This window comes from Camellia sinensis, chromosome 13 (genome assembly GCF_055761805.1).
Source record: "Camellia sinensis isolate YWXY chromosome 13, ASM5576180v1, whole genome shotgun sequence".
NCBI classification, from domain to species: domain Eukaryota; kingdom Viridiplantae; phylum Streptophyta; class Magnoliopsida; order Ericales; family Theaceae; genus Camellia; species Camellia sinensis.
The window spans coordinates 113,121,990-113,149,284 of NC_138973.1; the positions used below are offsets into that span (position 1 = coordinate 113,121,990).

Here is a 27,295-nt window from a genome sequence, read left to right on the forward strand (position 1 = left end):
TCTGGTGGCCGAGAATGAAGAAAGAAATTGCCGACTTTGTGTCCAAATGTCTTCATTGCCAACAGGTCAAAGCTGAACATCAACGACCTGCCGGATTATTGCAACCCCTACCCATACCAGAGTGGAAATGAGAGCATATCACGATGGATTTTATCGTTGGGTTACCTCGCTCCAGAAAAGGTATGGATTCAATTTGGGTTATTGTTGATAGACTAACCAAATCTGCTCACTTCTTACCTGTCAAGACAATCTATAATGCGGACAAATTGGCTGTTATCTATATTGATGAAATTGTGAGACTGCATGGAGTGCCTGTGTCTATTGTTTCTGACAGGGATTCGAAGTTTACATCGAGGTTTTGGCAAAGTCTACAGACTGCATTGGGTACTGATTTGAGGCTGAGTAGTGCCTATCATCCTCAGACAGATGGCCAGTCAGAAAGGACCATCCAAACTCTGGAGGATTTACTGAGAATGTGTGTCCTTGATTTTCAGGGAGACTGGGAAAGTCATCTACCATTAGTTGAATTCGCCTACAACAACAGCTACCATTCTAGTATTGGTATGGCGCCTTTCGAGGCATTGTATGGCAGAAAATGTAGATCTCCGATTTGCTGGGCAGAAGTTGGAGATGGGCCTTTGCTTGGGCCCGAGATTGTTTATGAAACAATTGAGAAAGTGAAACTAATACAACAGAGACTGAAAACTGCACAGAGTAGACAGAAAAGTTATGCGGATGTCAGAAGACGGGACAGAGAATATGAAGTGGGTGATCACGTTTTTGTGAAAGTGACACCAATGAAGGGCCAGACTCATTTTGGAGTCAAAGGCAAGTTAGCGCCAAGATACGTCGGACCATATGAGATTATTGAGAAAATTAATCCGGTGGCGTATCAAGTCGCGCTCCCTCCTGAAATGGAACACATGCATAATGTTTTCCACATTTCGATGTTAAGAGATTATCTCCGGGATCCCTTCCATGTGATTGAGCCTACTCGAGTAGTGTTGAGTGATGACTACACTTACGAGGAACGGCCTATACAGATTGTAAATAGACGAATCAAGAAGTTGAGAAACAAAGAGATCCCGTTTGTGAAAGTCGACTGGCAGAACCATGGTGGCATGTATGCCACTTGGGAAAGGGAAGATGACATGGCGAAAAGATATCCTGAACTGTTTTCACTGAACCTTGTTTTCTTCCAGAACGAAGGTAACTCGAGTTTAGAGGACTAAACTCTTTATAAGGGGGGGAGACTGTAACAACCCTCATACTGTTTACCGATTAATGACTGATTGATTACCGATAACCATCGATTACCGTTAAACCGAATTGATTATGACTGATAATTGGACTGATTAAAGTACTGAATTGACTGACTGGAATCTGGAATTAATTGACTGACTGTATCTGTTTAAATGCATAATCTATCTGTTTGACTGTTTGATTATCTGTTCGTGTTTTATGTTTAAACTGCTAATTGAAGGCCTTATCGACGGCCGAACCAGAAATTGATTAGTGTTTTATGATCATCATAATTAATGTGATTTTATGGTATAATTATCTGAAAACTGATTAGGTATGATTAAATTAGATTAAAATGAGTTAATTATATGAATTGGACTTATTTACAACCTTGCCCTTGAGTGGGCCACTACCTACACACCTTTGAGTTCATTACACTTAAATCAAAATGTTTTCCTCAGCCTTCTTCCTTGCATTGCCGACCATAGAGAGAGAGAGGAACTAGAGGAGTGAATTTCATCTCATTTTGCTTGTAAATTGCTTGGTAATTGAAGGAATTGGAGTATAGGTTGCAAATTAAGCTTTCTCACCTTATAATTGAAGCTCTAGGTAAGGATTTCAACCCCTCTTTGTTGTGTTTAAGCTTATTCATGCAAGATTCGTGAGCCTCTAGTGAATTAAGTCTAGAATTGGTTCATGGTTGTTGACATAGAGCATAATTCATGCATGCATGTTAGTGTTGTTGGAGTTTGAGTTGAGTTCATGGCAAAATATTGCATGCATGTTCACAATTATGTTCAAGTCCATGATTTCATCATGTTTTGGAAACAATTGGCTTCTTAGAGCATCAATTTGGAACTTCAAAATGATTTGAATTCATGCATGTTTGCATGTTCATATTGTTCTTGAAAAATGGTTTGAAATTGGGTTTCAATTAAACACCCTTGGGCTTTGATTTCTCAAATTGAGTTTTGAACTATGATATTCTATATGTTTACAACTGTTTTCTGGAAATTCAGCCTAAGAGGATCGGTTTTGATGCTTTTGAACTTGGTTTTTGGCTTGGAGGTGCAATCTGGAATTTCCAGATTTTGCACTTCCGCTCGAGCGGGGTAAGAGACGCTCGAGCGGGGAATCCGAGCATCCAGTATCTCTGCACTGTTTTACAGTCCGCTCGAGCGGAGGATTGGGTGCTCGAGCGAAGGCATGTGTCTCACGATCGAGCGGGCGTCAAGCGCCCGTCGAGCAGAGATTTCACCCATCCAATACTTTTACAGTATGCTCGAGTGGGAAAGTTGACGCTCGAGCGTGTACCTTTGTTGCATGACCGCTTGAGCGGGGAAACCTGCGCTTGAGTGGGACTCTATTTTTCTGCTAAATTCTAAAACTGCTTTTTGAGTACATCTTTGCATCCTCATCTCATTCTAGGCATTCCTAGGCCTAGTTTAAGACATCTTATGGAGGACATAGATGTAGAACACACCGAGGCAAATTAGGAATTAAGTTGTTATCTTTCCCAGCTGTGTAGCTTAGTGTGTGTTCAATCTGTTAACTGTGTAGGGTTGGCGACTGGGGAGACGCGCTCTAGCTTACTGTAGCCCAAACTCTGTGAGTAACAATTGTGTAAAGATATGTTCAACTGAGAATGTTTTCTGACTGTTTAACGAAACTATTTTCTGAAGTAATTATTGTTAATTGCTTGAATGTATGTCCTATATTCTGAAATGTATTGTGGCATCCTTAGCAACTGTTGTGTACTGTTACTGCTACTGTTACAGAGATCTCTGTCGGTTCCCTCGTGGAACCACTACTGTTTACTGATTGATGGCCATCATTACTATTCGGTCTTTAAGACCTACTGTTTACTGCTATGCTAATGGATGTACCACATATGATTGAATAACTGTTCTGACTGAAAGACTGAAGTATTGTTTGATGAACTGATTTCATTACTGTAAGGATATTTCATTCTTAACCTCCTTACGCATTATGTTATTCACTGGGCTTTAGCTCACTGTTTATATATATATGTAGGTGTACAAGCACCAAATCGCGGCTAGGAGCGTCAGGGTTACTCCAGTTTTGTCAAGCCAGCCCATGTGCCTCACTGTGAGGTTCCGAGCCTATCTGTTAAGGCTTAGAGGTGTTTTAGATTTCCCCCTTCTGTACCGTCTTACTATTCTGTATAGACTGAAGGTTTACTGTACTGTTATGCAGGGATTGAGTCCCTAGTCTGAATGATTGTAAATATTGTGCATTCTGTTCTGTACTGTTTATGTATATATGTTTGAAAAGTCTTTTTGCATACAGACTGTCACAGCTCATTGGGCATTGTTTAATTACTGTTTTGGCTTCCGCCAGGCCCTGTACTTTGTTTTACTGTACTACTGTTCTGCAGGCCTTTGGTAATCTCGGATTACTGGCCGGTTACGGTGCTAAACCCATAGGGCCGGGTTTGGGTCGTGACACGAAGAGACAAAAGGAAGCGAGATAAGGCCAGATTGCAGATGCTGACGAACGAAGTGACAATCAAGTTCAATATGCTTTGTCCGTTCATGGAAGACAGTATTATGAGCAATTTGAATAGCACTTCAGTTGTCACAATAGAGAGAGGTCAGGAAAGATTGAGGGACGCCCAACTCAGATAAGAGATTACGAAGCCAGACAATTTCAGCAGTGGTATGAGCCATAGCACGATACTCAGCTTCGGCAGTAGAACGGGCAACAACAGTCTATTTCTTGTTTTTCCAAGAAATTAGGGAATCGCCAAGAAACATACAGAAACTAGAAATAGATTTACGATCATTAACATCACCAGCCTAATCAGCATCAACATAAGCCACCAAGTCTAAGGAAGAAGTAGAAGAGAACAGCAAGCCCTAAAAGATAGTACTGCGAAGATAGCGAAGAATCCGAAGCAAAGCAGCCCAATGTGTAGAGCGAGGGGCAGAAACAAACTGACTAATCACATGGACAACATAGGCAAGATTAGGGCGAGTAACTGTCAGATAGACTAAGCAACCCACAAGCTCGCGATATAACGTAGGATCATCTAGAGGAACCCCATCAGTAGTGTTGAGCTTTACATTAAGCTCAATGGGGGTATCAGACAGCTTAGTGTCAGTAAGTCTGGCACGATGGATAACCTTGTTAGCATACTTAGTCTGGGACAGAAAATAACCCTTGGGAGAAGAAGCCACCTCAATGCCAAGAAAATACCGCAATGGTCCCAGATCCTTCATTTCGAAGGTGCGGAAGAGATGCTGCTTGACATCAGAGATAGCAGAAGAGTCAGAGCCAGTGATGATCATATCATCTACATATAGTAAGAGAGCAACAAAACCAGCCGAGGTATGTCGTAGAAATAAAACAGAGTCGGAAGTAGAAGAATAAAATCCAAGCTCGGTAACAGCAGTCTGAAAGCAATCATGCCAAGCATGAGGAGACTACTTCAGACCATATAGAGCATGCCGAAGACAACAGACGTGGCTAGAGGAATAATGAAGACCAGGGGGAGGATGCATGTAAACCTCCTCAGTGAGATGGCCATTAAGAAAAGTATTCTTAACATCCATCTGATAAAGAGGCCAAGAACGAATAGCAGCGACAGAAATCAAAGTACAGACAGTAGTCATCCTGGCAACAGGAGCAAATGTCTCCTCATAATCAATACCATACTCCTGGGAGAAACCTTTGGCCACTAGACGAGCTTTGTAGCGCTCAAGAGAACCATCGGAATGAGTCTTGACTTTGTAGATCCATTTGCAACCAACCAGATTCTTACCAGCAGGTAAATGAACCAACTCCCAAGTACTAGTTTTCTGTAGAGCAAACAACTCATCCTCCACAGTTTGAACCCAATGAGGATCCTGACAGGCCTCCTTGTAAGACTGAGGTTCTGCAAAAGAGTGAATAGCAGACAAAAAGGTACGATAGGAAGCAGAAAAACAAGTATTAGACCAACCCAACCTTTTTGGAGGACGATGCGCTCGAGGAGGATATCGGTGTGTAGTAAGATCAGAGTCGTTAGAAACAGGAAGATCAGCAGCAGGGGTAGAGACATCTAGTAGATGAGGAGCCTTGCGATGATAATAAACTAACAACAGAGGAGAAGAAGGAGGAGAAGTAGTCAAAGGTGAAGCAGGAGGAGAAGATGGAATAAGCTTAGGAGAAACTATGGAGATGTACTCATCAGATGGGACCTTAGAAGGAAATGGATTAATATGAACCAAATCCTCTTTGGAAATTGGGGTGGTGAGAGGAGGAAGCTAAAAGTAAGATAGACGTTCGAGAAAGGCAACATGGCGGGAGACATAAAGGCGACGAGAAACAGGGTCATAACAGCGATAACCTTTCTGAGTGAGACTATATCCCAAAAAAACACATAGCACAGACCGGACACTAAGTTTAGTCCTATCTTTACGGGGTAAAAAGACAAAACAAGCAGACCCAAATACACGAAGGAGGGAGTAATTAGGAAGTTGAGAAAACAGAGCCTCATAAAGAGACCGACTAGAAAGAAGAGGGGTAGGCATACGGTTGAGAAGAAAAGCAGCAGTAAGAACTGCCTCACCCCAAAACGGAGTCGGAACGGAGGCAGAGAGAAGAAGAGACCTAGCTATCTCAAGGAGATGACAGTGTTTACGCTCAGCTCGACCATTTTGAGCAGGTGTATCAGTACAAGAAGTTTGGTGAATAGTACCCAATTTGGCCAAGTATTCACAGAATTCAGTTTTAAAGTATTCCCCACCCAAGTCAGACCGCAACAATTTAATAGTAGACTCAAACTGTATAGTGACCATAGACTGGAAAGTACGATATATTTGGTAGAAGTCAGATTTATGGGTCATAAGATAAACCCAAGTGTAACGGGTGCAGTCATCAATAAAAGACACATAACATGCAGAGCCCCCTTTAGTAAGAACAGGAGAGGGTCCCTAGACATCAGTATGTACAAGAGAAAAAGGAGAAACAGAAATAGAGGTACTTTTATTAAATGGTAAGGATGGAATTTTAGCAAGTTTACACCCCCGACATTCATCAATTTGACTAGGAGAAACTTTACCCAACAACCTTGACTGAGCTAAAGATCGTAAGCGGTCAACAGACAAATGACCGAGGCGAGAATGCCATAAGTAAAACTAATTTGACTGAGAATCTAATTGAAAGGAGGAAAGTGCAGCTGGAGAGGTGGATAAGGGGAGATGCAAACTTTCGACCACATAGAGGTCTCCAATTCTACGACCGGTCCTAATCTGCTTCTTGGACACCCGATTCTGCACACAAAAAACAGAAGAGGAAAAGATAGCATCAAAACCAGACGCATCAAGTTGACTGATAGATAATAAACTGACAGATAACTGAGGAACATAAAAAAACAGAAGGAATAGTAACAGCAGACATGGCAGAGGGTAAGACAGACCCAACAGATAAAACATACATACCAGATCCATTAGCAGTATTAATAGTAATAGGAACGGGTGGGGGAGTATAATTTTGAAGTAAGGAAATGTGAGGAGTCATATGATGAGAAGCACCAGAATAAAAAATCCAGATAGAAGAAGGGATACCGGAAGAGGACCCAAGCAAACCTGAATGAAGAGAGGTAAGAGCGGAGGCAGATGAGGTTGACTGAGATGTGGACAGGATATGCTGAAGTTGTGTAACTTGAGCACTCAGGGAAGCCAAGTCAAGATCGGGAGTCGGAGTAGATGTAGTGTAAGCAGCAGGAGGTCAAAAAGTACCCGAAGTAGGACCGTGGAACTGTATCTGAGAAGACAGAGTAGGCTGACGTCCCTTTTTGGGACAATTGTTCTTCCAATGACCCCTCTGATAGCAGAAAGCACACTCGTTTGCCTCTAATGATCCTCTCTTGGGTTTCGCAGTGGCCTGAAGTTGATGAGGAGGAGGGGTCGATAACAAGGGCGGCTTGGCAGGAGCCAAGAATACAAAAGGAGGCAAAGTCTGAATGGTCGTCTTAAGACGGGTTTCTTTAGAGAGGAGTTCACGAACAATAGCATCCACAGAGGGAAGAGAAGATTGGTGAAGGATGCCACCTCGAATAGCCTCATAATGAGAGAAGAGAGCTGTTAAGAACTAGACTAAATGACCCTGTTTCCGAAACTCAATATAAGCGTCTAGTATCTTGAGACTAGGTGGTTCCATAAGAGCCAATTGATCCTAGAGACCTGTCATCTCAATAAAAAAGTCCTGAATAGTTTGATCCCACTGACGAGCACTCTGAATAATTGTTTCCAACTCATACCGTTTGGCAAAGTTAGACTGCTGATAAACACCGAGTAAATAATCCCATACTTCCTTGGCAGTACTGTACTTGAAAATCATCATTCCAATACGGTCATCCACAGAATTATGAAACCAGGTTAGAACTTGGGCATTATCACAATCCCAAGTGTCACAGGAAGACAGATACCCTTCTACCTTCAGGTCCGATGGACGAGGAGCAGAACCAGAAACATAGCCTCATTTTTTTTGACCAAGAAGAAAATTCTTCATGACACTGGTCCAATAGACATAATTGCCACCAGTGAATTTACATTTGATGGCTTGAATTTTAAAATTTGATATTATAATAAAACAAAATTTGTAATAAACAGACAAATATGGAGCTTTAGCGCAATAATCCTGAAATAGGGTTTTAAATAGAAAAAGCCAAGTTGAAGAGAGAGAGAGAGACTGAGGCTGAGAAGCGAAGTTGAGAGCTGAAGTAGATGAACCGGAGAGCCGAAGTAGATGGCTGCGAATCGAATCAAACAGAGATTGCAAGGAAGAGGGAGGCCTTCGCGAGACGAACCAGAGAGGACTAGGGTTTCGAACCCTTGCGAGTCTGGAGAGAGAAAAGTCGTGACTCCGATGGTGACAAACCAGTCGAACTAGAGAGGGCTGATGGTGATGACCCAGACAAACCAGAATGTCACCACTTAGGGCTGATCACGAACCAGAAGAACCAAGGAGGGGTCAAGATCGATGACCCTTTGACCAGCGAACCACAATGGCGACAAGCGAAGCAGCTAGGGTTTCGAACCTAGCTCTGATACCATGTAAGTTTTCTAAACAAAACTGTATATTAGATTGCATTGATTGAACAAAGAATACATCATTTATATAGAGTACCACTAATTCCTAATCCTACATGAATTCATCACTGAGATATATAGAAATCTAATAGATATAGGACAATTATTCCTAATCCTAGGAGAACACATATTCTCACAGATTTTGTGATAGATTTTTTCTAAGTTCTTTAATAATGGAGTGGTGAATGTGTGCAAAAATGCATCTTTTATTTGTTTGATTCCTTAAAAAGAGAAGTCATTGAAGATTAACAATATTAGACCTATAAGTCTGGTCATGTTGTTATATAAAATTTTGGGTAAAGTGTTATGAAAGAGAAAAAAAAAAAAAAAAAAGCAGTTTTAGGGGGAAACCATTTCTTTGGCAGAAGGTGCTTTTGTGGAGAGTCGCCAGATTTTAAACGATGTTTTGGTTGCAAATGAAGTAGTAAAAGAGTATACAGATTTAAACAAGGAGGGCCTAATATTTAAAGTGGGTCTTGAGAAGGCTTATGATCATGTCGATTGGCAGTTCTTGGATTTTGTGATGTCTAAAAAGGGTATTGGGAAGAGATGGAGGAAATGGATACAACGGTGTTTTTCCTGCTGCAACATATCAGTCATTATAAATGGTAAGGCTGGAGATAGCTTTAAAATCTCCAGGGGTCTTAGACAAGGTGACCCGTTGCCTTATTTTCTTTTCACTTTGGTGGCAGATGTATTGGGGAGTTTGGAAAATAGAGCTAGGATGGTTGATTTAGTCAATGATTTTGTTAATGGTAGGGAGAGGATTTGTGTGTCCCATTTGCAGTATGTGGATGACACTATCTTTTTTTGTTCAGGGAAGAATCTAAGGCAGCTAATCTGCTTTCATTGTTAGGGAATTTTTGAAAAAGTTTCGAGTCTTAAAGTCAATCTAAATAAAAGTAACATGGTGGGCATTAACCTGCAATAGATAGACTACAAAGAATGACGGGTATCTTACGGTGTCGCATTGATTATATTTGGGCCTTCCATTGGGAAGGAAACCCTAGAACGGAATCTTTTTAGGCTCTAGTGTTAGAGAATATTGGTAAGAGATTAGAGGGGTGGAAGAGAACCTTGTTCTTTAGAGGCAATGCAATCAGTGCTATGGAATATGCACATTTATTACTTTGTCTTCATTTAGGATCTCGGTTGGGATTGCAAAAAAAAATAATAATAAAAATTGAAAATGTGATGAGGTACTTTCTAAGGGAAAGATGGGATGAATGGAAGTAAGATAGACTACAAAGAATGGCGGGTATCTTAGGGTGTCGCATTGATTATATTTGGGCCTTCCGTTGGGGGGAAACCCTAGAACGGAATCTTTTTAGGCTTTAGTGTTAGAGAATATTGGTAAGAGATTGGAGGGATGGAAGAGGGCGTTGTTCTCTAGAGGCAATGTAGTCAATGCTATGCAATATGCACATTTATTACTTGTCTTCATTTAAGATCTGGGTTGGGATTGCAAAAAAATAATAATAATAATAATTGAAAACTTGATTAGGTATGTTCTATGGGAAAGATGGGATGAATGGAAGTAAGATCATCTGGTAAACTAGAAGGTTGTCTCTCTTCCTAGAGAGAAAGGGAGTCTTGCCATTGGAAACATAGTGGTGAGAAACATTGCTCTACTAGGAAAGTGGTTGTGTAGATTTCCTTGAGTGTAATTCATTAAGTCATTCCGTTATAAAAAGCGAACATGGGGTTCAAGCTAATAGTAGGGATCTTCATGTGGTTGATTGGGGCAACTATTGTTTTCTATTGGAATCCATTTCTAAAATCTTTCCTCTCTTTGATGGATTCCTTACATTAAAAGTAGGTAACAGTGAAAATGTTCGGTTTTGAGAAAATATATTGGTGGACAATTTTTCATTCGATGTGATGTTTCCATATTTTTTGTTCCTACAATGTTTCTATTGCTTCTATTGCTCACTCTTGGATGGTTCTGATTTTGTGGGATTTCAGTTTCTGTAGAAACATCAATGTTTGGGAAATTCTTGAGTTAGTTTCTTTGGGGAAGCTTGATGGCTTTTCTTTGAGACCTAATGTTAATGATAAATGTGTTTGGTCTCTTTATTCTTCTGGGATTTTCTCTTAAAAGTCTTTTTTTAGGCAAAATCATTGATCATTCCATTGCTTCTCCTCTCTTTCATTTTAAACGGTTATGGAAAGCAGTTGTGCCTTCTAAAGTAAGGATTTTCATGTGGACTTTTGTTCATGCAAGCATCACAACTGACAGTTTTTATAAAAGGAGATCTAATTGCATTCTTTGCCTCAATGGTGTATCATGTGTAGGAGGAATGAAAAAACATTAGATCACTTTTTCTTGCACTGCTTTGTGGTTTTGGTAATATGGCATCACATCTTTCAGCTGGTGGATATGTTTATAGTGAAAAAGAAGTTTAAGAATAATGAGACTGCATGAAACATAATACAAAGCAAACAAATCCATGAAAATGAAAACAATATCATCATTACAATACAACCAAAAACAATATGAATATCCCCACAGGGATTTCACATCGCTCATTCGCTATTTCTACACAAACACCAAAATGCTTAGGGCAAAATATTCAACCATAAGTGACAGAACTATGCTGTGACACTTCCATGTCAAGCTACAAGACCACGAGAAACTTCTCATTTAATGCAAGTGTGAAAGTAATTAGCTTGAAGTTGATTGGCATCTGGCTAAGTTGCAGATAGTTCCAACTCTAGTGAATAAGAATGTTAGCATGGTTGTACAAATACAACCTTGCAAAACTTGGACATGAAAGCTAGACTCAGGCCTAGAAGGCATCGGAGTAGGGTTCTACAATAAGATCTCTGATGTAGTCATAACGATACAGAAGAAGGCTTATCAATGATAAACAATTTATGTAGGCTCTCTGAAGGGGTTAAACACAGGTCTGCCACAATTTGTTGACAATGATTTAAGGAATCAAAAAGAAGTCTAGAACTTGGCAAATCAAAGAATCTCCCAATTTCATCATCCAAAATTGCAGCAAATAGGCATTTCTTTTTGTGTATGCATCCTTTATGAGGGGAAACAATGTCCCATAAAAAATTAGGAAGAAACAGATGTTGATAATCAATGCAATTAGGAGAAGCTGCTTGTTATTGGGAATATGTTTCAACTTTGAAGTTCCATGTACTTCATTTAGAGAATCCAACACCTGTTGAAACATAGAATGAGAATAAAGATCCCGTGATTAAGCAATCACAAGATATTAGGAAACTATAATGTAACCATAATTTCTTTCCTATCTTATAATTCTATATCAGTATATATACACAGGCTAGTCTTTATTTTAGACTAAGCCAATTAATTCATTACATTCTTCTTGCTATCCGAGCCACAACCCTAGCCCTTATTTCTCTTTCTCCATCATAGTCAGGCTGCCCTCACCCCTACCAAACTCCATGACAGCCTCTCTCTTTCTCTCTCTCTCTCTCTCTCTCTCTCCCCGCAGTTACCTAGCTCTCTCATCATCCCTTGGGCCTTTCTTTCCCTCCGACCACACCATTTAAGGCTTCGGTTAAGGCTGACAACCCTCTCTAGGCTATTCGATAGTGTTTGTTCAGGCTGACAGCCCCTCTAGGGCAATTTAGCAGGTTCTATCCCTGTTTTGGGACTTGGTGTTGATTTGGTAAGCACCACTCTTGTTCTTTGGTGTGTTTTGGGATACCGATGTGATCGGTAGCATTTGGTGTTTTTGCTGTATTTCCGGCTGTTGTGGTTCTTGTGTTTTTTGGGCTTCACTTCTCTTGCTTTCATCATAACTAAGCCTATTGTTGAGCTTCCTAGTAAACCTGTTACAGCTGGTTCTGATTTTTCTTTTTCTCAACAAGAACCTGCCCACTGTTTTACAAGGTCCTGTTGAATGAGAAAAACCTTTCTGCTTGAGGTCGTTTCCTTAAATTCTATTTAGGGGGCAAGGGAAAGGCTTTTTGGCATCTTAGTATAGAGACTCTGCCTACTGATATTGATCCTAAGCATACCCAATGGGATATTGATAATTGTACGATCTTGGATTGGATGTTGAACTCCATAAAGGATCGCATTTATCATATGTTTATGTATTGCGACACTATTCCCTGTTTGTGGAATGCCTTAACTCAAATATATGCTCATGCCCACAATGATGTCTGTATTTTTTTAGCTATATATACCAAGACATCTTTCATGCTTTCTAGTTTACTGCAGGCTTTTCAGCGGCTAAATTTTTTAGGTATTTACAGGACTGTTAGGAGGAGTTGGCTTGATATGAGCCCTTAATTGATTGTCCAGTTGAGGTTGCATATGTTGTGACCAAACGTCTTGCTTGCCAGCATATCTACCAATTCTTGATGGGTTTGACATATGACTTTAAGTCCCTTCAAATTCAGATCTTCAACACATCACCTATACCTTCTCTATATGAAGCCTTTGCCATTATTGACAGTGTCGAGCGCTGCCACAAATTGGTTCAGCTCATCTCCTTTCTCGTTCTTGAGCCTCCAGCTTTCTCTGATCAGATGGCACAAGCTTCGAATTCTAATTCTCATCCTTTTGTCAGGAAAGTTATTTGTCATCATTGTGGTGAACTTGGCCATGTTAAGGCTTGTTGTTTCAAATTTCATCCTGAGTTGAAATAGCTTTTTGCTTAGAATCAGCCATCTGGTTTTTCCCATGCTACCATGGTTGATGCGATAGTCCTAAGCTCGAGTACTCCTAATTTGCATCTTCTTGCATCTTAGATTGCTCAGCACCATGAACAGCTTGGTCCTCTCACTTAGCGCTCTCTTGGACCTTCTTCTTCGACTACCACATGTACACCTACTACTTTCCATGTTCACTTTTCACGTCCTATCTAAGTTCTGAATTCTGGGGCTAATGAGCATATGATGGGTCTACTATCGTATCTTTCATCTCTTGTCCTTACTACTACTCAAACTATGTATCTTGCCGATGGTTCTACTTCCTTGGTCCGTCATCAAGATGTTGTTACATTATCTCCTACTATCACTATTTCATCTGTTCTTCATGTTCCTAATTTTTCTTATAATCTCTTATTTATGAATTTTTCTTATAATCTCTTATTTATGAATCAATTGCCAAGGCCTTTCATTGTGCAGTAATTTTCTTACCTACTTCTTGCTTTTTACAAAACCTGTGTTCGAAGAAGATTTTTTGCAAGAGATATGACCGTAACGGTTTATACTACTTCGTAGATCCACCAGACCCACCACCCCCAGATACTCTTTCTAGTCTTCGTCTAATGTCTTTTCTTTTCAAACTGTAGCATTGTAGCATGCCGTTTGGGTCATGCACATTTTCAGAATTTATGTTTACTTTTTCCATCCTTTAATGAAGCTTGTAAGACTCATAAATTTCACCGTGTGGTTTGCAAATTGTTTATACATTCTCATGTAAGATTTCTGAATGACTTCTGTATATTCAATTTAGTAATCTTTACAAAGCGTACATCTGTTTTTATAGCCCTAAAACTAAGACTAAAAAGGGAAAATCGAATATCTACACAATCAAAGGAATATCTACGCAATCAATATGAATATACAATCAATAAATGCCTAATATAGAAGATATATGGAATATATGCTAATATATTCTCACAACTCATACCTGTCATCGCTTTTTCTGAGCATAGAGATTGTGTAACTTTTATTGATGACTGCACTAAATGTACTAGGATTTATCTCATTAAGCTTAAATCTAATATACTTCCCATATTTGTTCAATTTCTCCAAATGGTTAAAATCCAGTTTCGCACTGTTATTCGTAATATCCGGTCTAATAATGGTGGGGAGTACATCTCGAATGCCTTTCATTCCCATCTTAATTAGCTTGGTATTCTTCAACAGTTCACTTGTCCTTGCACTCATGAACAAAATAGCATTGCAGAACGAAAAACCTGTCATACCATATTTGTTGTTAGGTTTCTCCATCGCGGTATGAGTGCTCCCAAGTCTTATTGGCACACAACGGTCCTTACTGTGGTCTACCTCATTAACCGCACACCTAGCCATGTCTTGCATGTCTAGCACTGTTCCATCCAGGTCCTTCAACCTGATAGTACTATATTTTCTCTCTTGACACGGGTGTTTAGTTGCACTTGTTTTGTCCATGACCACAGTCCTACTCAAATTAAATTGGATAATAAGTCTGTTAGGTGTGTCTTTTGGGGGGTATTCTAATGGGTATGGATCACAACTTCTTGATTTCAACTTTTTAATACTAAATTGATATTTTGAGTAACTACCCAACTGCGAATATATGTGAACTTTGTCGAAGTAAAACTACTCATTTCACCCCAGGTTTCTCTCTTTGTTAAATTGAAGGTTTGAGGGTACCGAAGAGCAAGAGATACCTGCTCATCTTGCTATAGTTCAGGATGATGATTGCAATAAGAATTGACACTGATTGTCATGTCTAAGAACTCATCGTTCCAGTTCCAAGATGGCAAAATTGTATTTCCCAACAAACAAAGCAAGCGTTGCCCTCCATTATCTTTAGTTTCAACATAAACTCCGTCAAAGACAATTTTGAGGGCAGAAATACCAGGTCCCCTATGGAACATTGAGTCTAAATCAGAGAAATATGAGCTATTTCTACTTATGCCAATACACACGACCCCAATGGGCTAACCAATTTTAAGGGAGAGATGAGAGAGGAACTGTCCCATGGCATATCACTGTCATCAAATGGCATCAAAGGCACTCCATCGGCATTCTTAAGCCTATGACCCCTACTATCATCAGGTTTCAACTCAAAAGCCAAGGACAAAAAAAGGTTGCAATGGTTTTCAATCTCAGTGAACCTATGGTTGGTGTAGACTACCAAAGGGTGATAAGGAAAAACAAAAGAAGAGCATAAGCCAAACAACTCTAATAGGGTCCAGAGACCAAGAACCAAAGATTGGATCTTCAGTACAGTGATGCTAAATCATTAATACTCAACAGTCCAAAATAAAATCAGAAAATCAAACAAACCCAAAAAATTTGAGTCTTAATGCAGGTATACAAAATGCAAACTTAAGAGACAAAGCACTAAAAATAAAACAAATCAATGAGGTTGAATGATAATGATGGAAATACCTAGGGAGGACTTAGTTCTGAAAGACTAACCTGAAGAAGGGTTGTTGTTGCTGTCTTCAGTTTTCCTCCCCCCACTGCCGAATTTGTTCTGAGATTGTGATGTTAACTCCTAGCAAGAGAACAAAGAAAATAGCATATGAAGCTCTTGCAAACAAGCATTGACCTAAGAAAAAAATTGTGACATTATGGGTAGGAGTATAAAAATGTCCTGCGGCCTGAAGCCCGTCCGATGCCTGGGTTGGGCTTGGCTCGTTTAGGCCTATTTGGACCCAAGCCCAGCCCGGTTTGCCTGACCCAACCCATGACCCGGCCCATTAGCCAACTTAAGGCCTTGTTCGAGACCTGGCCCGTCCAAGGCACAGCGTATTTTTTAGTAGAAAATAATAAAATTTTGGTAAAAAAAATAAAAAATAAAAAATTATTTAGGCTCACCCAAGCCCGAGCTCAAGCCTAGGCCCACTGGCCCGCCCAAGGCCCAATACCTCTGGGCCTGAGCATGGGCTCCTAATGACAAATGGCATACTTGGGACGCAAGTTATAAACTTCCCACAGCTTCCTTGAAGTTTCCAAAGTTCTGTGCAAGTTATAGAACACCGGGATTTGGTATGGGGTGGAAAAATCCAAAATCTGATGCAAAGAAAATGATCACCATTATCAGAATATTTTAAAATTGAATGAACAAACAAAACCAATCCAGAAAATAAAAAATATTTTAGTCAAATGATTCATCCATGTAATGTGGTTTATGTTTTAAGGGGATTCTGATAAGAATAATATTATCTTGTACAAGACATATGGTGATTAAGTACTAAATCTCTCTCCTTTAGAGTGAAACCTGAAGTTGAAAGGACGGGGAAACTTTCTCTCTTTTTTTTTTTTTTTTTTGATTCATCTAAAACTATTTATTTTATTTTTTGATAAATGAAGGACAGGGAAACTTTTATCTGCTGGAACAACTTTAATTATTTTGATCTTACTCCCAAAAGCAAATTAACATGCAAGTAGAGCATGGAATGATGGGAAAAACAAAGAGACCAATGCTGACTAACCTTAAAGTATTAGGCCTCGTTTCGGAACAGGCTAATTTAGTAACTTTTTGGCTAATCGGCTAAAAAGGTAGGTAAAAAAAACTTGTATGTTTGGGATGACTTTTTGACTAATTACGAAAAGCTGTGCAAAAAGTAGAGAGAAGCCGTAATTGTTGACTTTTTGGTATGACTAATTGGTTAATTGGCTAATTTAGTAACTTTTTGACTAATTGGCTAAAAAGGTAGTATCCCAAACGAGGCCTAACAGAGGGAGACCATGCATGAATGGATCAGATCCCCTTCGAAAGTCAAATTTAGGAAATGATTTTAAGAACTTGTATCACATGGCTAAGGGTTTACCTTCGCATTGTTATTTACAAACCCCAATGCACCGACTCTACATATCTTTCTTGGAAAGCATTGGGTACTAGTTCCCACTAAAACATATAACCTTTGTTTAATATAGTAATTAGTTCTGTTCCAACTTGGTTGTTCAGTGATGAGGGAGGGGTACACCACATGCTGGAGTAAATTTCAGATGGTTGGTCATCTCCAAGAAATATATAATGAATATTAGGAATCTGGTGACTTTCAAAGAAAATTTGATAAATTTGTGACTTATTTTTTGATCGGCAACAAAAGACATTTTATTAAGAAAAAAGAAAATATGTACAAGAACAGGACAAGGACCCCAGCCAAAAAAAAAAAAAAAACACACACAAACAAACAAACAAGGGAGCAAAGCAAATTTGTGATCTGTTGCTGCACTGAATATGAATTGAGAAAAGGTAAAAATGGAAACTCATCCTCGAGTTCTTATTTAAGTATTGAACTTGTCCATGCCATAGAATCAAATATTTCAAGTATGGGAATGTTCATCTCTTTCTGTCTGTATGTAGCATTCCTAGCAGCTGGAAATGAACTTTAAGACTCCTAAGGGATATTACAAACGTAATTGCAAAAATGCAGAAATTGAAGTTCAAGAGGAATTTCCCATTACCCATTACTATATTATTGAAGTTTCAAATACCCATTCAAAAAATCAGAAATCAATTAAGCACGTTTTGTTTTCTTATTTGGAACAAACTCAAGAGACTATACAGTTTCAAATATTAACCACAGAACAGTATAAAACTAACTGAACTCAACATTCCTTATTCCCAACTACACTTAAGAAGGCAACTAAAACAAAAAGAACATCATGAAAAAGATGAAAATGTAAAATCAAAACTAAAGTTGATCTGGGTTTTTCCTCTTATACATGATTCATTAAATTTTTTGAGATACATCGAGTTTTCTCTTGCATGTATTTTATAATTCTTCATTGAATTTTTTAAAACCTTATGATAGAACCCATCCAACAGTTAAGAGAATTGCCTCCCGAGCAATACACAAGTTTTTTTGCTGCCTGGAAAATTCAATTTGCACTTTTTTATTTTCATAAACCGATTTAGTGGGTTCACCAAATTCCCTTGGAAGCTGGAAATCTTCAGCTGTATGAAACGGAGAAAATAAATAAATAAATAAATGCTAAACTTGTTCATGATCTAAAATACCTGAACAAAGGCTTGATTGCAACTCATAGTAATGTGTGAACATGAATCGTTTATCAGAGAACCAACCATCAAATGCGTATATTATGAGACAAAAAACTGTTTATCATAAGACCAAAGATGCCTACTACAACCAGACGACAAAGCTGCAACATCACAACAAAATGACCAAAAGTGCTAAAATTATGAAATTATTAATCATTAAAGAAATCAAATTCATGATAGTGCATTCAGCCTTCAAATGATCTAATCATTCGGAGAATTGCCTCTCATACAAGTCAGACTTGGTGGCCAGCTCCTTCACCTCTGGTTTCACTTTCTGGCTATCTGCCTGGTAGTTACATTTCTGCTGAATATACACTATCGCTGCGAGTATCAACACAATAGCTCCCATTGTAACGTTGCCAATCTTAGTGTATGAACCTATAGCTAAGTACTGCAATTCATTGTCATCATGTTCAGGACTTGGAACAGGATCTCTTGCATATTCATAACCATGCAGTAAGAATCTGATCAATGTGAAGCCCATGTAGTATGATTTTCTCAGGGGCTTGCCTTGAACGTACCACAAACAGTTGCCAGCAATTTGTGGAAGCAAGAAAAGATCTTGGATTAGGCCAGTATAAGCCTCCAACTCTCCCAACCATTTTAGCAGCTTCATATTACCTCTTGGGTAATAATTTCCTAACTGGGCCATCATTTGACTTGTATCTAGTTCATGGATGACATGAAAAAGGAAATACTCACTTATATGAATGGCCACTGTAATAGGAAAAACTATTTTATCACTTGGGATTTTGGCTTTCGGTATATGACAATCACCAAATTGTCTGCCACAAGATTCGCAAACTTCCTGAAAAAGTTTTACATTTAACAATAATGCAGCGAGCAGAAGAATATTGGTAGCACAGTCGAGTACCTGAAACAATTGAAGCTTTTCAAAATCATATTTTTCTGTTCTGTATGGTTTGAATTCCTTCCATTTCAAGAGAACTTCATTACCAGTGATCAATGGAATGCTGTAAGCAAAAGTGTGGACACCAAGCATGACCAAAGATATATACATTTTTGGTGTAAACTGATTGGCTCCGTGTGCAGATGATTGCCATTGTGAGCATTAGAATTCGAAGCACACCCTTGAAATCTTTTCGATATATTACATAAACCAACTGCTTTGAATAATTAACCACAGATGTATTGAGGCTGACGGGACTAAGATAGAGGGGGTCCTCCTTACTCCTTTTGCTGTTAATGAAGATTTTTATCTTTGGGTTAAGTAGCCACTGCAAATTACTGGGAGGATACTTTATTTTGACTTCAATCAGACAGTCCATTCCTCCTTCAAGGTTTGTGCCATTGTAGACGAACTTCTGAGAACTTCGAACATCCCTGCAACCAATTAGATACATCTCCCCAACAACTGGATCATATAACCCTCGAAAAACATGGAGACATTGTAGAAATTACCACCACTTATGCTGAGATTCCCTGAAACTTTTAATCCTTCAGCATTCAAATGGAAAGGTTTTTCAACTTCTAGTTTTTCTTCTTGCAGCTGCCGGCGGTAGCGACCAAACAATGAAGCCAGAGAAAGTACCTCCACATCTACATAGCTCCTGGGTGTTCGGGGATTTGGCATAGTGTGTGGAATGACAAAAAGATGAGGAGAGAGCACATCTGACAGAAGTGACAAACTGGCCATGTCAGTGACTTTCAATGACGGGCACCAGAGAAATGATTTTCTCAAAATATTTCCCAATCGAGGGCTTGCTTCTCTTCTGGAACTCACTAATTGCCTGCATAATCTTTGTGTACTTATATGAATAGTTCAAGTTTTTCAAAAGATGCCATTTGCTTTTGTACTTCTCTGAAATATGTTTTGGATGCGTCAACTTTTCAAATATCAGGGAGCAGTTCAAATTATTCTTGTTGATGCTAGAAATGGTACCAAACATCATACTGCGTTGCTTAATAGAGAAAGTACGAGGGAGGTACAAGCAGATCCGAGAATTGCATGAGTCTGAAGGAGCACCAACAAGACCCCGACAACTAACCATACAGAGCTGGCCATCAGAAGAGCGCCATCTTCCTTCTGCAGAGAGTGTTGTGCCGGAGAGACCTGCTCTCTTCATTGCCCTATAAATATTTTCTGATGAATGAATTAACCTGAAAACAGAAGATACTCTTGCCGTTCTGATCTCGGTTAGATTATTTCCAGGCTCACACCGGAGGTCCTGAACCATAAGCCTGAAATTGTCCAAGTCCCCATCAGTTGCCTCAGTCTTCCTCCCACCAAGAACAAATGGGCCAAGCTTATGGTGCTGATCATTTGCACCACCATCTTTCCTGCTGGGAACAAAGTCAAAAATTTGATTCTGAGCAAAGTCCAAAAGCATTTCACAGAACTCCTCTCCTTTAAACATCTCAACTTCTTCATCAACCAAGTTATCTTGATATGGATATGGACTGCACGCTTTTGACAAAAGTTCTTCAGATCCAAACTGATATTTCAAGTCACTCCCCAACTGAGAAGATATATGGACTTTATCAAAGTATGTAAAGTTCCACTTTTGGTTCAAGCTTTTCATTTCTCCACTGATACCTCCACTTGTCAAAGTGAAGGTTTTGGGATACCGGAGAACAAGCATAATTTGATCATCTGGTACAAGGTGAAGATTTTGATTGTAGTAGCTATAACCATTTTCATTCATGGATACCATTGAATCATCGAATTGGCTCGTAGGCATGGTTGCATTCCCCAACAAACACATCAGGCGCTCCCCTCCATTCTCCTCCGACTCAGTAAAGAGAACTGTGAGAGAAGAAACCCCTTGGTGGTTATACTTTGGGCACCAATCATAAGGCTTGTAGGAGAATGAGCTACTTCTTGATATGCCAATGTCCAATATCCCACTGACACTCACAGCATTTTTAGCTTGCCGAACTCGATCAACATCCATATCCCAAAATGAGGCTAATTTTAATGGAGGCCCATTACCAAAATTGTTTCCCATGTCATGGTCATTAAATGGTAATAATGGTGCTCCACCAGAGTCTTGATCCCAATCTCCATTCATGAAGAAGAGCTCTCTTTTTATTCTTTCACCCCTGTTATCATCAGGTTCTAGCTCAGAAGCTGATGGCAGAATGAAACCACAGTGCTTCTCGATGTCAGCAAAGCGAGTGTAAGTGTATGTTATAGAAGGATTGTCTCGATTTGCATAATCTGTGTATGAAGCGGTGACGCTGAAGCTGAAAAACAGCAGCCACAATACCCATAAATGAAGCTCTTTAGTTAGAGTTTCCATTACCACTGCCCAATCCTCTTAAATTGTCTCAGTCAAGAAATAAGCTCCAACAATAAAAGAAGCAACTACAATGAAGGAGTGTTGAAATTAGACATGACAAAAAGAATAAAAAGAAAACCACGAGCCGTAAATGAATTTGAATAAAGTAGTTTTCTTTTATCAAATTAGCAGAAAAAATAAATCAGAAGATTTAAAAATCTACATGATTCCAATTCTTGAAGCTTACTTGGAAGAACTTATTTTCTGCTGATTTGAATGGTGATTATATGCTCTGCTTTCCTTGATAATGTAACCTGAATTTGAATGGAAAGAAGGAAGTTTTCCAAAGTTGACTTCAGTTCTAGTGGCAGAAAAATAATTAACATGTAAGAAAAATAATAGACACAAAATAATCAAAAGAAGAAGAAGTATCAGTAAAAAGTTAAAAGACAATATTGCTGATGTTATTTAACTTTGAAATATTAGCCAAAATGGGTGAACATGCATGAATCAGAATCAGAATCCTCAATGTTAGAAATGCATTTTATTAATTTGTATCACATGGTTATGGAATCTCACTTGATGAACCCTATAAATATGGCAGATAACCTTACATTGACTATCTCTTCACAAACACCAACACACTCACTCCTGTATGAATTTTTTCTCTCTTTTTTTAATCGGTTCACAATAAAATACATTACCTTTGCTTAATCAGTGATCTAGATTGCAATATAATAATTAGTTCTGTTTAAACTTGGCTTTGCCATTTACAAGGGGATTCCTGGATGATTCACATGGTTTAATTTCACTCTTTGGTGATGAGGGGTACACGGGGCTCGTTTGGGAATTTGGCTATTTTAATAGGCTTTTATCTATTTTATGAGACGAAAAAAATTGTGTTTGGGATGATTTGTAGATTTTTTTTGTAGTAGAAGCAATGGTTGTGAGAGAAAAAGTGATTGATTGATGTGTAGGATGTGATATTTTGTCTTATTAGTTATTTTAACATTTTTTGTCTTTATTGTCTATTTTAGCCAAAATAAAAGTCCCCAAACGGCGCCGTGCAAACTTTGGATCACTGGTCATCAGGGAATTATATATATTAAAAGAATCTGGTAACTTTTCTAATGAATATATTAGGAAATTTTGATGCATTTGTGGCCTGCTAGCTAGTCAAATACTGTGAAGTCTGCACTGAATTTTAATTGGGAGAAATTACAAAGAACTTTAAAGGTTCGTACAGGACTTTAAGAATTTAACTGAAAGGATGCAGAAGTTGAAGGTCTGGACAGCAACCATTACCATCTTCTTGAAGTCTCAACCATCCTCAAAAAAAAAAAAAAAAAAAAAAAAAAAAAACAGAATTCACTTAGGCACTTCTTTTTTTAAATAAATTCCATAGATGATGTGGTTTGAAATATTTATGAATGACAAGTACATTCATGAAAATTTCAAAGACTTATAATTTGAATAATATCAAGAGTTGAGTTTCCAATAATTGAAAATTATTAGAACAGATCAAAAAGACAAGAATGCAAATGAAAAATAAACTTGAAGTAGGGTTGCCTTCCTTGTGCTTCAATAACCATTCTGACTTGGGAATATTTGAAAATTACAGGCACTAACATGTAAAAACTATAACAAAATTAGAATGAAAACTTGAAAATTACAGGCACAGACATGTAAAATTAGAATAAGTAGACTTCATGGAACATATTACAAAGCAAATAAACCGGTGATAGACAATGAACACGATGCAATGGCTCATCATTACAACACAAATTAAAACAATTTGAATACCCCCTTGAGGATTTCAAATCATCCATTCATTATTCTACATAAACATTAGAATGATCAGGGAAAAAGATTCAATCACAAGCGACACTTCTATGCTGTGATACTTCCATGTCAAGCTACAAGACAATGAGAAACTTCTCATATAATGCACAATTGGAAGGAATCGGAGTGAAGTTGATTGAATTCTGGCTAAGTTGCTGCCCGTGAATAAGACAAGAATGTTAGCATGGTTGTACAAATACAACATTGCCCAACTTGAACATGAATGCCACACTCAAGCCCGTATGGTATTAGGGTAAGGAGCTACAACAGGATCTCTGATGCAGTCATAAAGATTCGGAAAAATCCTTAGCAAAGTAAAACCATATATGTAGGCTCTCCTGAGGGGTTTAACTCGGAACTGCCACAACTTGTAGCCAATGATTTGAGGAAAGCAGAAAGAAGTCTAGAACCAGACAAATTAAATAATCTCCCAGTTTCACCATCCAAAATTGCAGCAAATGGGTATCTCCTCTTGTGTATGCATCCTTTATGAGGGGAAGCAATGTCCCATGAGAAATTAGAAACAAAAAAATGTTGATAAACAATGTAATTAGGAGAACCTGCTTATCACTAGGAACACATCTTGGCTTTGACGTCCAATGTACTTCATTTCGGGACTCAGACACCTTCTGGAAAAGCCTAGCTGTGAGAAGCAAGCCAGCCACCGACAAAAATTTCCCAGTACAATCAAGGATTTTGAAGAACAGTTCATACTCCTGAAAACTATAACATTGGAGTCTGGAAGATTCAGATTCCTTTGATTTGAATAGAATCTCACTGTTGCTGATCAGTGGAAGGCTATACCCAAGAACCTGGATAGCAAGCATGACAAGAGATATGTAAGGAATGGCTTGTACATTTTTTTTCATGTAAAAGAGTTGGCTCAATGTGATAGCAACAGACACTAAAAGCATCAGAATACGAAGGATCGCCTCAAAAGATTTCCTGAATAGTACAGCCCTCTCATGCTTGCGAGAACTAATCATAAATGTCTGTAGGCTTATTGGACTGAAATGGAGAGGATCATTGTCATTCCTTTGACTGGTGATGGTAATTTTTGTAATTGGAATGAATACCCACAATGTAGTCTCAGAAGGATACTCAATCTTAACATTGATCGAACAATCAAGGCCTCTCTCAATATTAATACTTTCAACCATAACTTTTCTGCAACCAATTAAATACATCTCACCAACAACTGGGTCATATAAACCTTCCAGGAACAACTTTGAAATATGTTTATTGGATTTCTCTGAAAATCTGAGGGGAGCTTCTGTGAGCATGAGATGTAAGGAAACATTGAGGACCTCTGACTTGGTGAGTTCAGCTTGATCACTAACTGAAGAGCCATCTTTATACAACAAGAGGGCATATCTTCCAAACAAAGGACCTAATGAAAGCACCTCAACCTGAACAAAGATCTCTGGCTTATGGCCATTGACTATGGGAACAGGGAGTGCATAAGCGTAAATATAGAGATCACTAGAAAGAAGATGTAAACGAAAAAATAAATCATTTCTATCCCCCAGGGCTGGATATGTTACGAGTGATTCCCTAATAAAAGTTATCACTTGAGATGGCTGGCTTCTCTTCCTAAACACACCAACTATGTCAGTCTTCAAATAATTGTATGATAGGTACAAGCCATATTTAGAGAGTATTGTTGGACTCATTACCACCCCAAACAGTATGGGGAAGTATGAATCAGTTTCATTTCTGATGCTGGATATACTCCCAAACATGATACTTCTTTGCCTGCTAGAAAATGAACGAGGAATGTACAACAAAATCTGAGAATTGCATCCTTCTAATCCTGAATTAACAACTCCTAGACACCCAACCATGCAAAGCTTCCCGATGGAGGAATTCCACACTCCTTCAACAGACAGTGTCATGCCAGAAAGACCAGTCCTCCTTGCTGCTATATCCCATTCCATCGTTGCAGGAAATGCTCTCAGCAATGCTGAAACCCTGACAGTTTCAGTTTCATTATCGGTAGTCTCCTGCTCACACATGATATTCTGCATGATGAGCTTAACATCATTGTAACTCCAGCCAATAGCCTTATTTTACTTCCCAAGCATGAAAGGACCCACCCTACTACTGTGTTCATATCTTCCACTAAATTTCCAGTTTGGCTCAACATCATAAACTTCATTGGAAATGTCACGGAGGAACCTACAAAACTTGGTGCCAGTTAACATATTGACACCATCTTCCTCAAATTCATCTACTAATGGGTATGGATCACAACTTCTTGATTTCAAATTTTCAGTGCTAAATTGGTATTTTGAGAAACGACTCAACTGAGAATATATGTGAACTTTGTCAAAGAACTTAAAGCTCTCTCTTTTGTTCAAAGTTCTCATTTCCCCTAGGATTGCTCTCTTTGTTAAATTGAATGTTTGAGGGTACCGAAGAACAAGAAATATCTGATCATCTTGCAAGAGTTGAGGCTGACGATTGTAATAAGAATCAACATTGATTGTCAAGTCTAAGAAATCATCATTCCACTTCCAAGATGGAAGAGTTGTATTTCCCAACAAACAAATCAATCGTTCCCCTCCATTTTCTTCAGTTTCAATATAAACTCCTTCAAAGACAATTTTGCGAGCAGACATGCTAGGTCTCATATAGAAAATTGATTGTGAATCAAAGAAATATGTGCTATTTCTACTTATGCCAACATACAAGAGCCCAATGAGACTAACTTTGTTTTTGGAATGATGGACCGAATTTACATCGTTCACCTCAAAATTAACGAACTTTAGGGGAGAGATTGTTAACAGATGACAAAACTTGTGTCTATTGATTAATCAAAAGAAGTACAAATATATAAGCAATTGAATGAAACCCTAATAACCTAAAGTACTAAACTATCCTTAATGAATAATATAAACTACATAACTCACACCCCCCCTCAAACTGAGGATGCGAGCGCAGAAAGCATCGAAAGTCTGCCAAGAAGAAAATGAAAACGAGCAACAGTATGAGTTTTCGTAAAAAAATCGGCCAACTGAAGAGATGAGGGAACAAAAGGGAAAGTAATAGTGCCAGCCTGAAGATGCTGTCTGACAAAGTGATAATCTATTTCAACATGCTTGGTCCGCTCATGAAAGACGAAATTATGGGCAATCTGGACAGCACTCTGATTATCACAATACAACGGAGCAGGATCCGAAAGAGAGACACCCATATCAGAAAGAAGCCAGCGAAGCCAAACGATCTCGGAAGTAGCATGAGCCATGGCACGATACTCAGCCTCAGCAGTGGAACGAGCAACGACAGACTGTTTCTTACTCTTCCAGGATATGAGGGAATCGCCAAGGAAAACACAAAGACCAGAAGTGGATTTGCGATCAGAGATGTCACCTGCCCAATCAGCGTCAGCATAAGCACGGAGAGTCAAGTCCGAAGAGGCAGATAACAGTAAACATTGCAACAAAGTGCCACGAAGGTAGCGCAAAGTATGAAGTAAGGCAACCCAGTGTGTGGAACGAGGAGCAGAAACAAACTGACTGAGAATGTGCACAGCATAGGAGATATCCGGACGAGTAACGGTGAGATAAACAAGGCACCCAACCAACTTGTGATACAAAGTGGGATCCTCAAGAGGAACGCCATCAGAAGCAGAAAACTTAGCATGCAACTCAAGAGGAGCGTCAACAATTTTCTCATCAGTGAGATTGGCATGAGAAAAAATATCACGGGCATATTTAGTCTGAGAGAGAAGATACCCACTAGGAGAAGTAGCAACCTCAATACCAAGAAAATACTGAAGAAACCCCAAATCCTTCATCTCGAACTCCTGAAACAACTGATGCTTAACCTCCTCAAGTCATCTTGGCAACGGGGTCAAAAGTCTCATCGTAATCAATCTCATACTCCTGAGAAAAGCCTTGGGCAACTAGACGAGCTTTGTATCGTTCCAAAGACCCATCAGAAAGGGTTTTGACCTTATAGACCCATTTACAGCCTACAACATTCTTATCAGCAGGTAATGGAACCAAATCCCAAGTTTGAGTGTTAGCCAAAGCAGTTAACTCATCATTCATGGCGGCAATCCCATTGGGATCATGACAAGCTTCCTTGTAAGACCTGGGCTCAAAATATGTATGAAGACAAGAAAGAAAAGACTGATAGGAAAG

At 38.9% G+C, this 27,295-nt stretch overlaps 3 protein-coding genes across 3 annotated transcripts; all 3 read right to left on the reverse strand.

The window, feature by feature from the left end:
• Positions 1-18,268: 18,268 nt before the first annotated feature.
• LOC145805642 (uncharacterized) lies at positions 18,269-19,720 on the reverse strand. The gene is made up of 4 exons (XM_082900810.1): positions 19,486-19,720; positions 19,083-19,438; positions 18,938-18,994; positions 18,269-18,871 (listed from the first exon to the last, which is right to left on the reverse strand). The coding sequence occupies exons 1-4, from the start codon at positions 19,718-19,720 to the stop codon at positions 18,269-18,271; spliced, it is 1,251 nt and encodes a 416-aa protein (XP_082756936.1).
• A 1-nt stretch (position 19,721) lies between these two features.
• Positions 19,722-21,326, reverse strand: LOC145805643 (uncharacterized). Its single transcript, XM_082900811.1, has one exon. The coding sequence runs from the start codon at positions 21,324-21,326 to the stop codon at positions 19,722-19,724; it is 1,605 nt and encodes a 534-aa protein (XP_082756937.1).
• Positions 21,327-23,379: 2,053 nt separating this feature from the next.
• LOC114276452 (uncharacterized) lies at positions 23,380-25,768 on the reverse strand. Its single transcript, XM_082900812.1, has 3 exons — positions 25,244-25,768; positions 23,708-25,150; positions 23,380-23,550 (listed from the first exon to the last, which is right to left on the reverse strand). Exons 1-3 carry the CDS (start codon positions 25,766-25,768, stop codon positions 23,380-23,382), a joined length of 2,139 nt encoding a protein of 712 aa, XP_082756938.1.
• Positions 25,769-27,295: the final 1,527 nt, after the last annotated feature.

Coding starts and splice junctions, on each gene's coding strand:
- LOC145805642 (XM_082900810.1), bottom strand. CDS start 19,720: ATGGCCAGTTTGTCACTTCTGTCAGATGTGCTCTCTCCTCATCTTTTT. Junction 19,439..19,485: donor GAATCTCAGCATAAGTGGTG/GTAATTTCTACA, acceptor TATATGATCCAG/TTGTTGGGGAGATGTATCTA. Junction 18,872..18,937: donor AAAAGCTTCAATTGTTTCAG/GTACTCGACTGT, acceptor AAACTTTTTCAG/GAAGTTTGCGAATCTTGTGG.
- LOC145805643 (XM_082900811.1), bottom strand. CDS start 21,326: ATGGAAACTCTAACTAAAGAGCTTCATTTATGGGTATTGTGGCTGCTG.
- LOC114276452 (XM_082900812.1), bottom strand. CDS start 25,768: ATGTCTGCTCGCAAAATTGTCTTTGAAGGAGTTTATATTGAAACTGAA. Junction 25,151..25,243: donor GATATGAACACAGTAGTAGG/GTGGGTCCTTTC, acceptor ATGTGTGAGCAG/GAGACTACCGATAATGAAAC. Junction 23,551..23,707: donor GTGTTCCTAGTGATAAGCAG/GTTCTCCTAATT, acceptor GTCTGGTTCTAG/ACTTCTTTCTGCTTTCCTCA.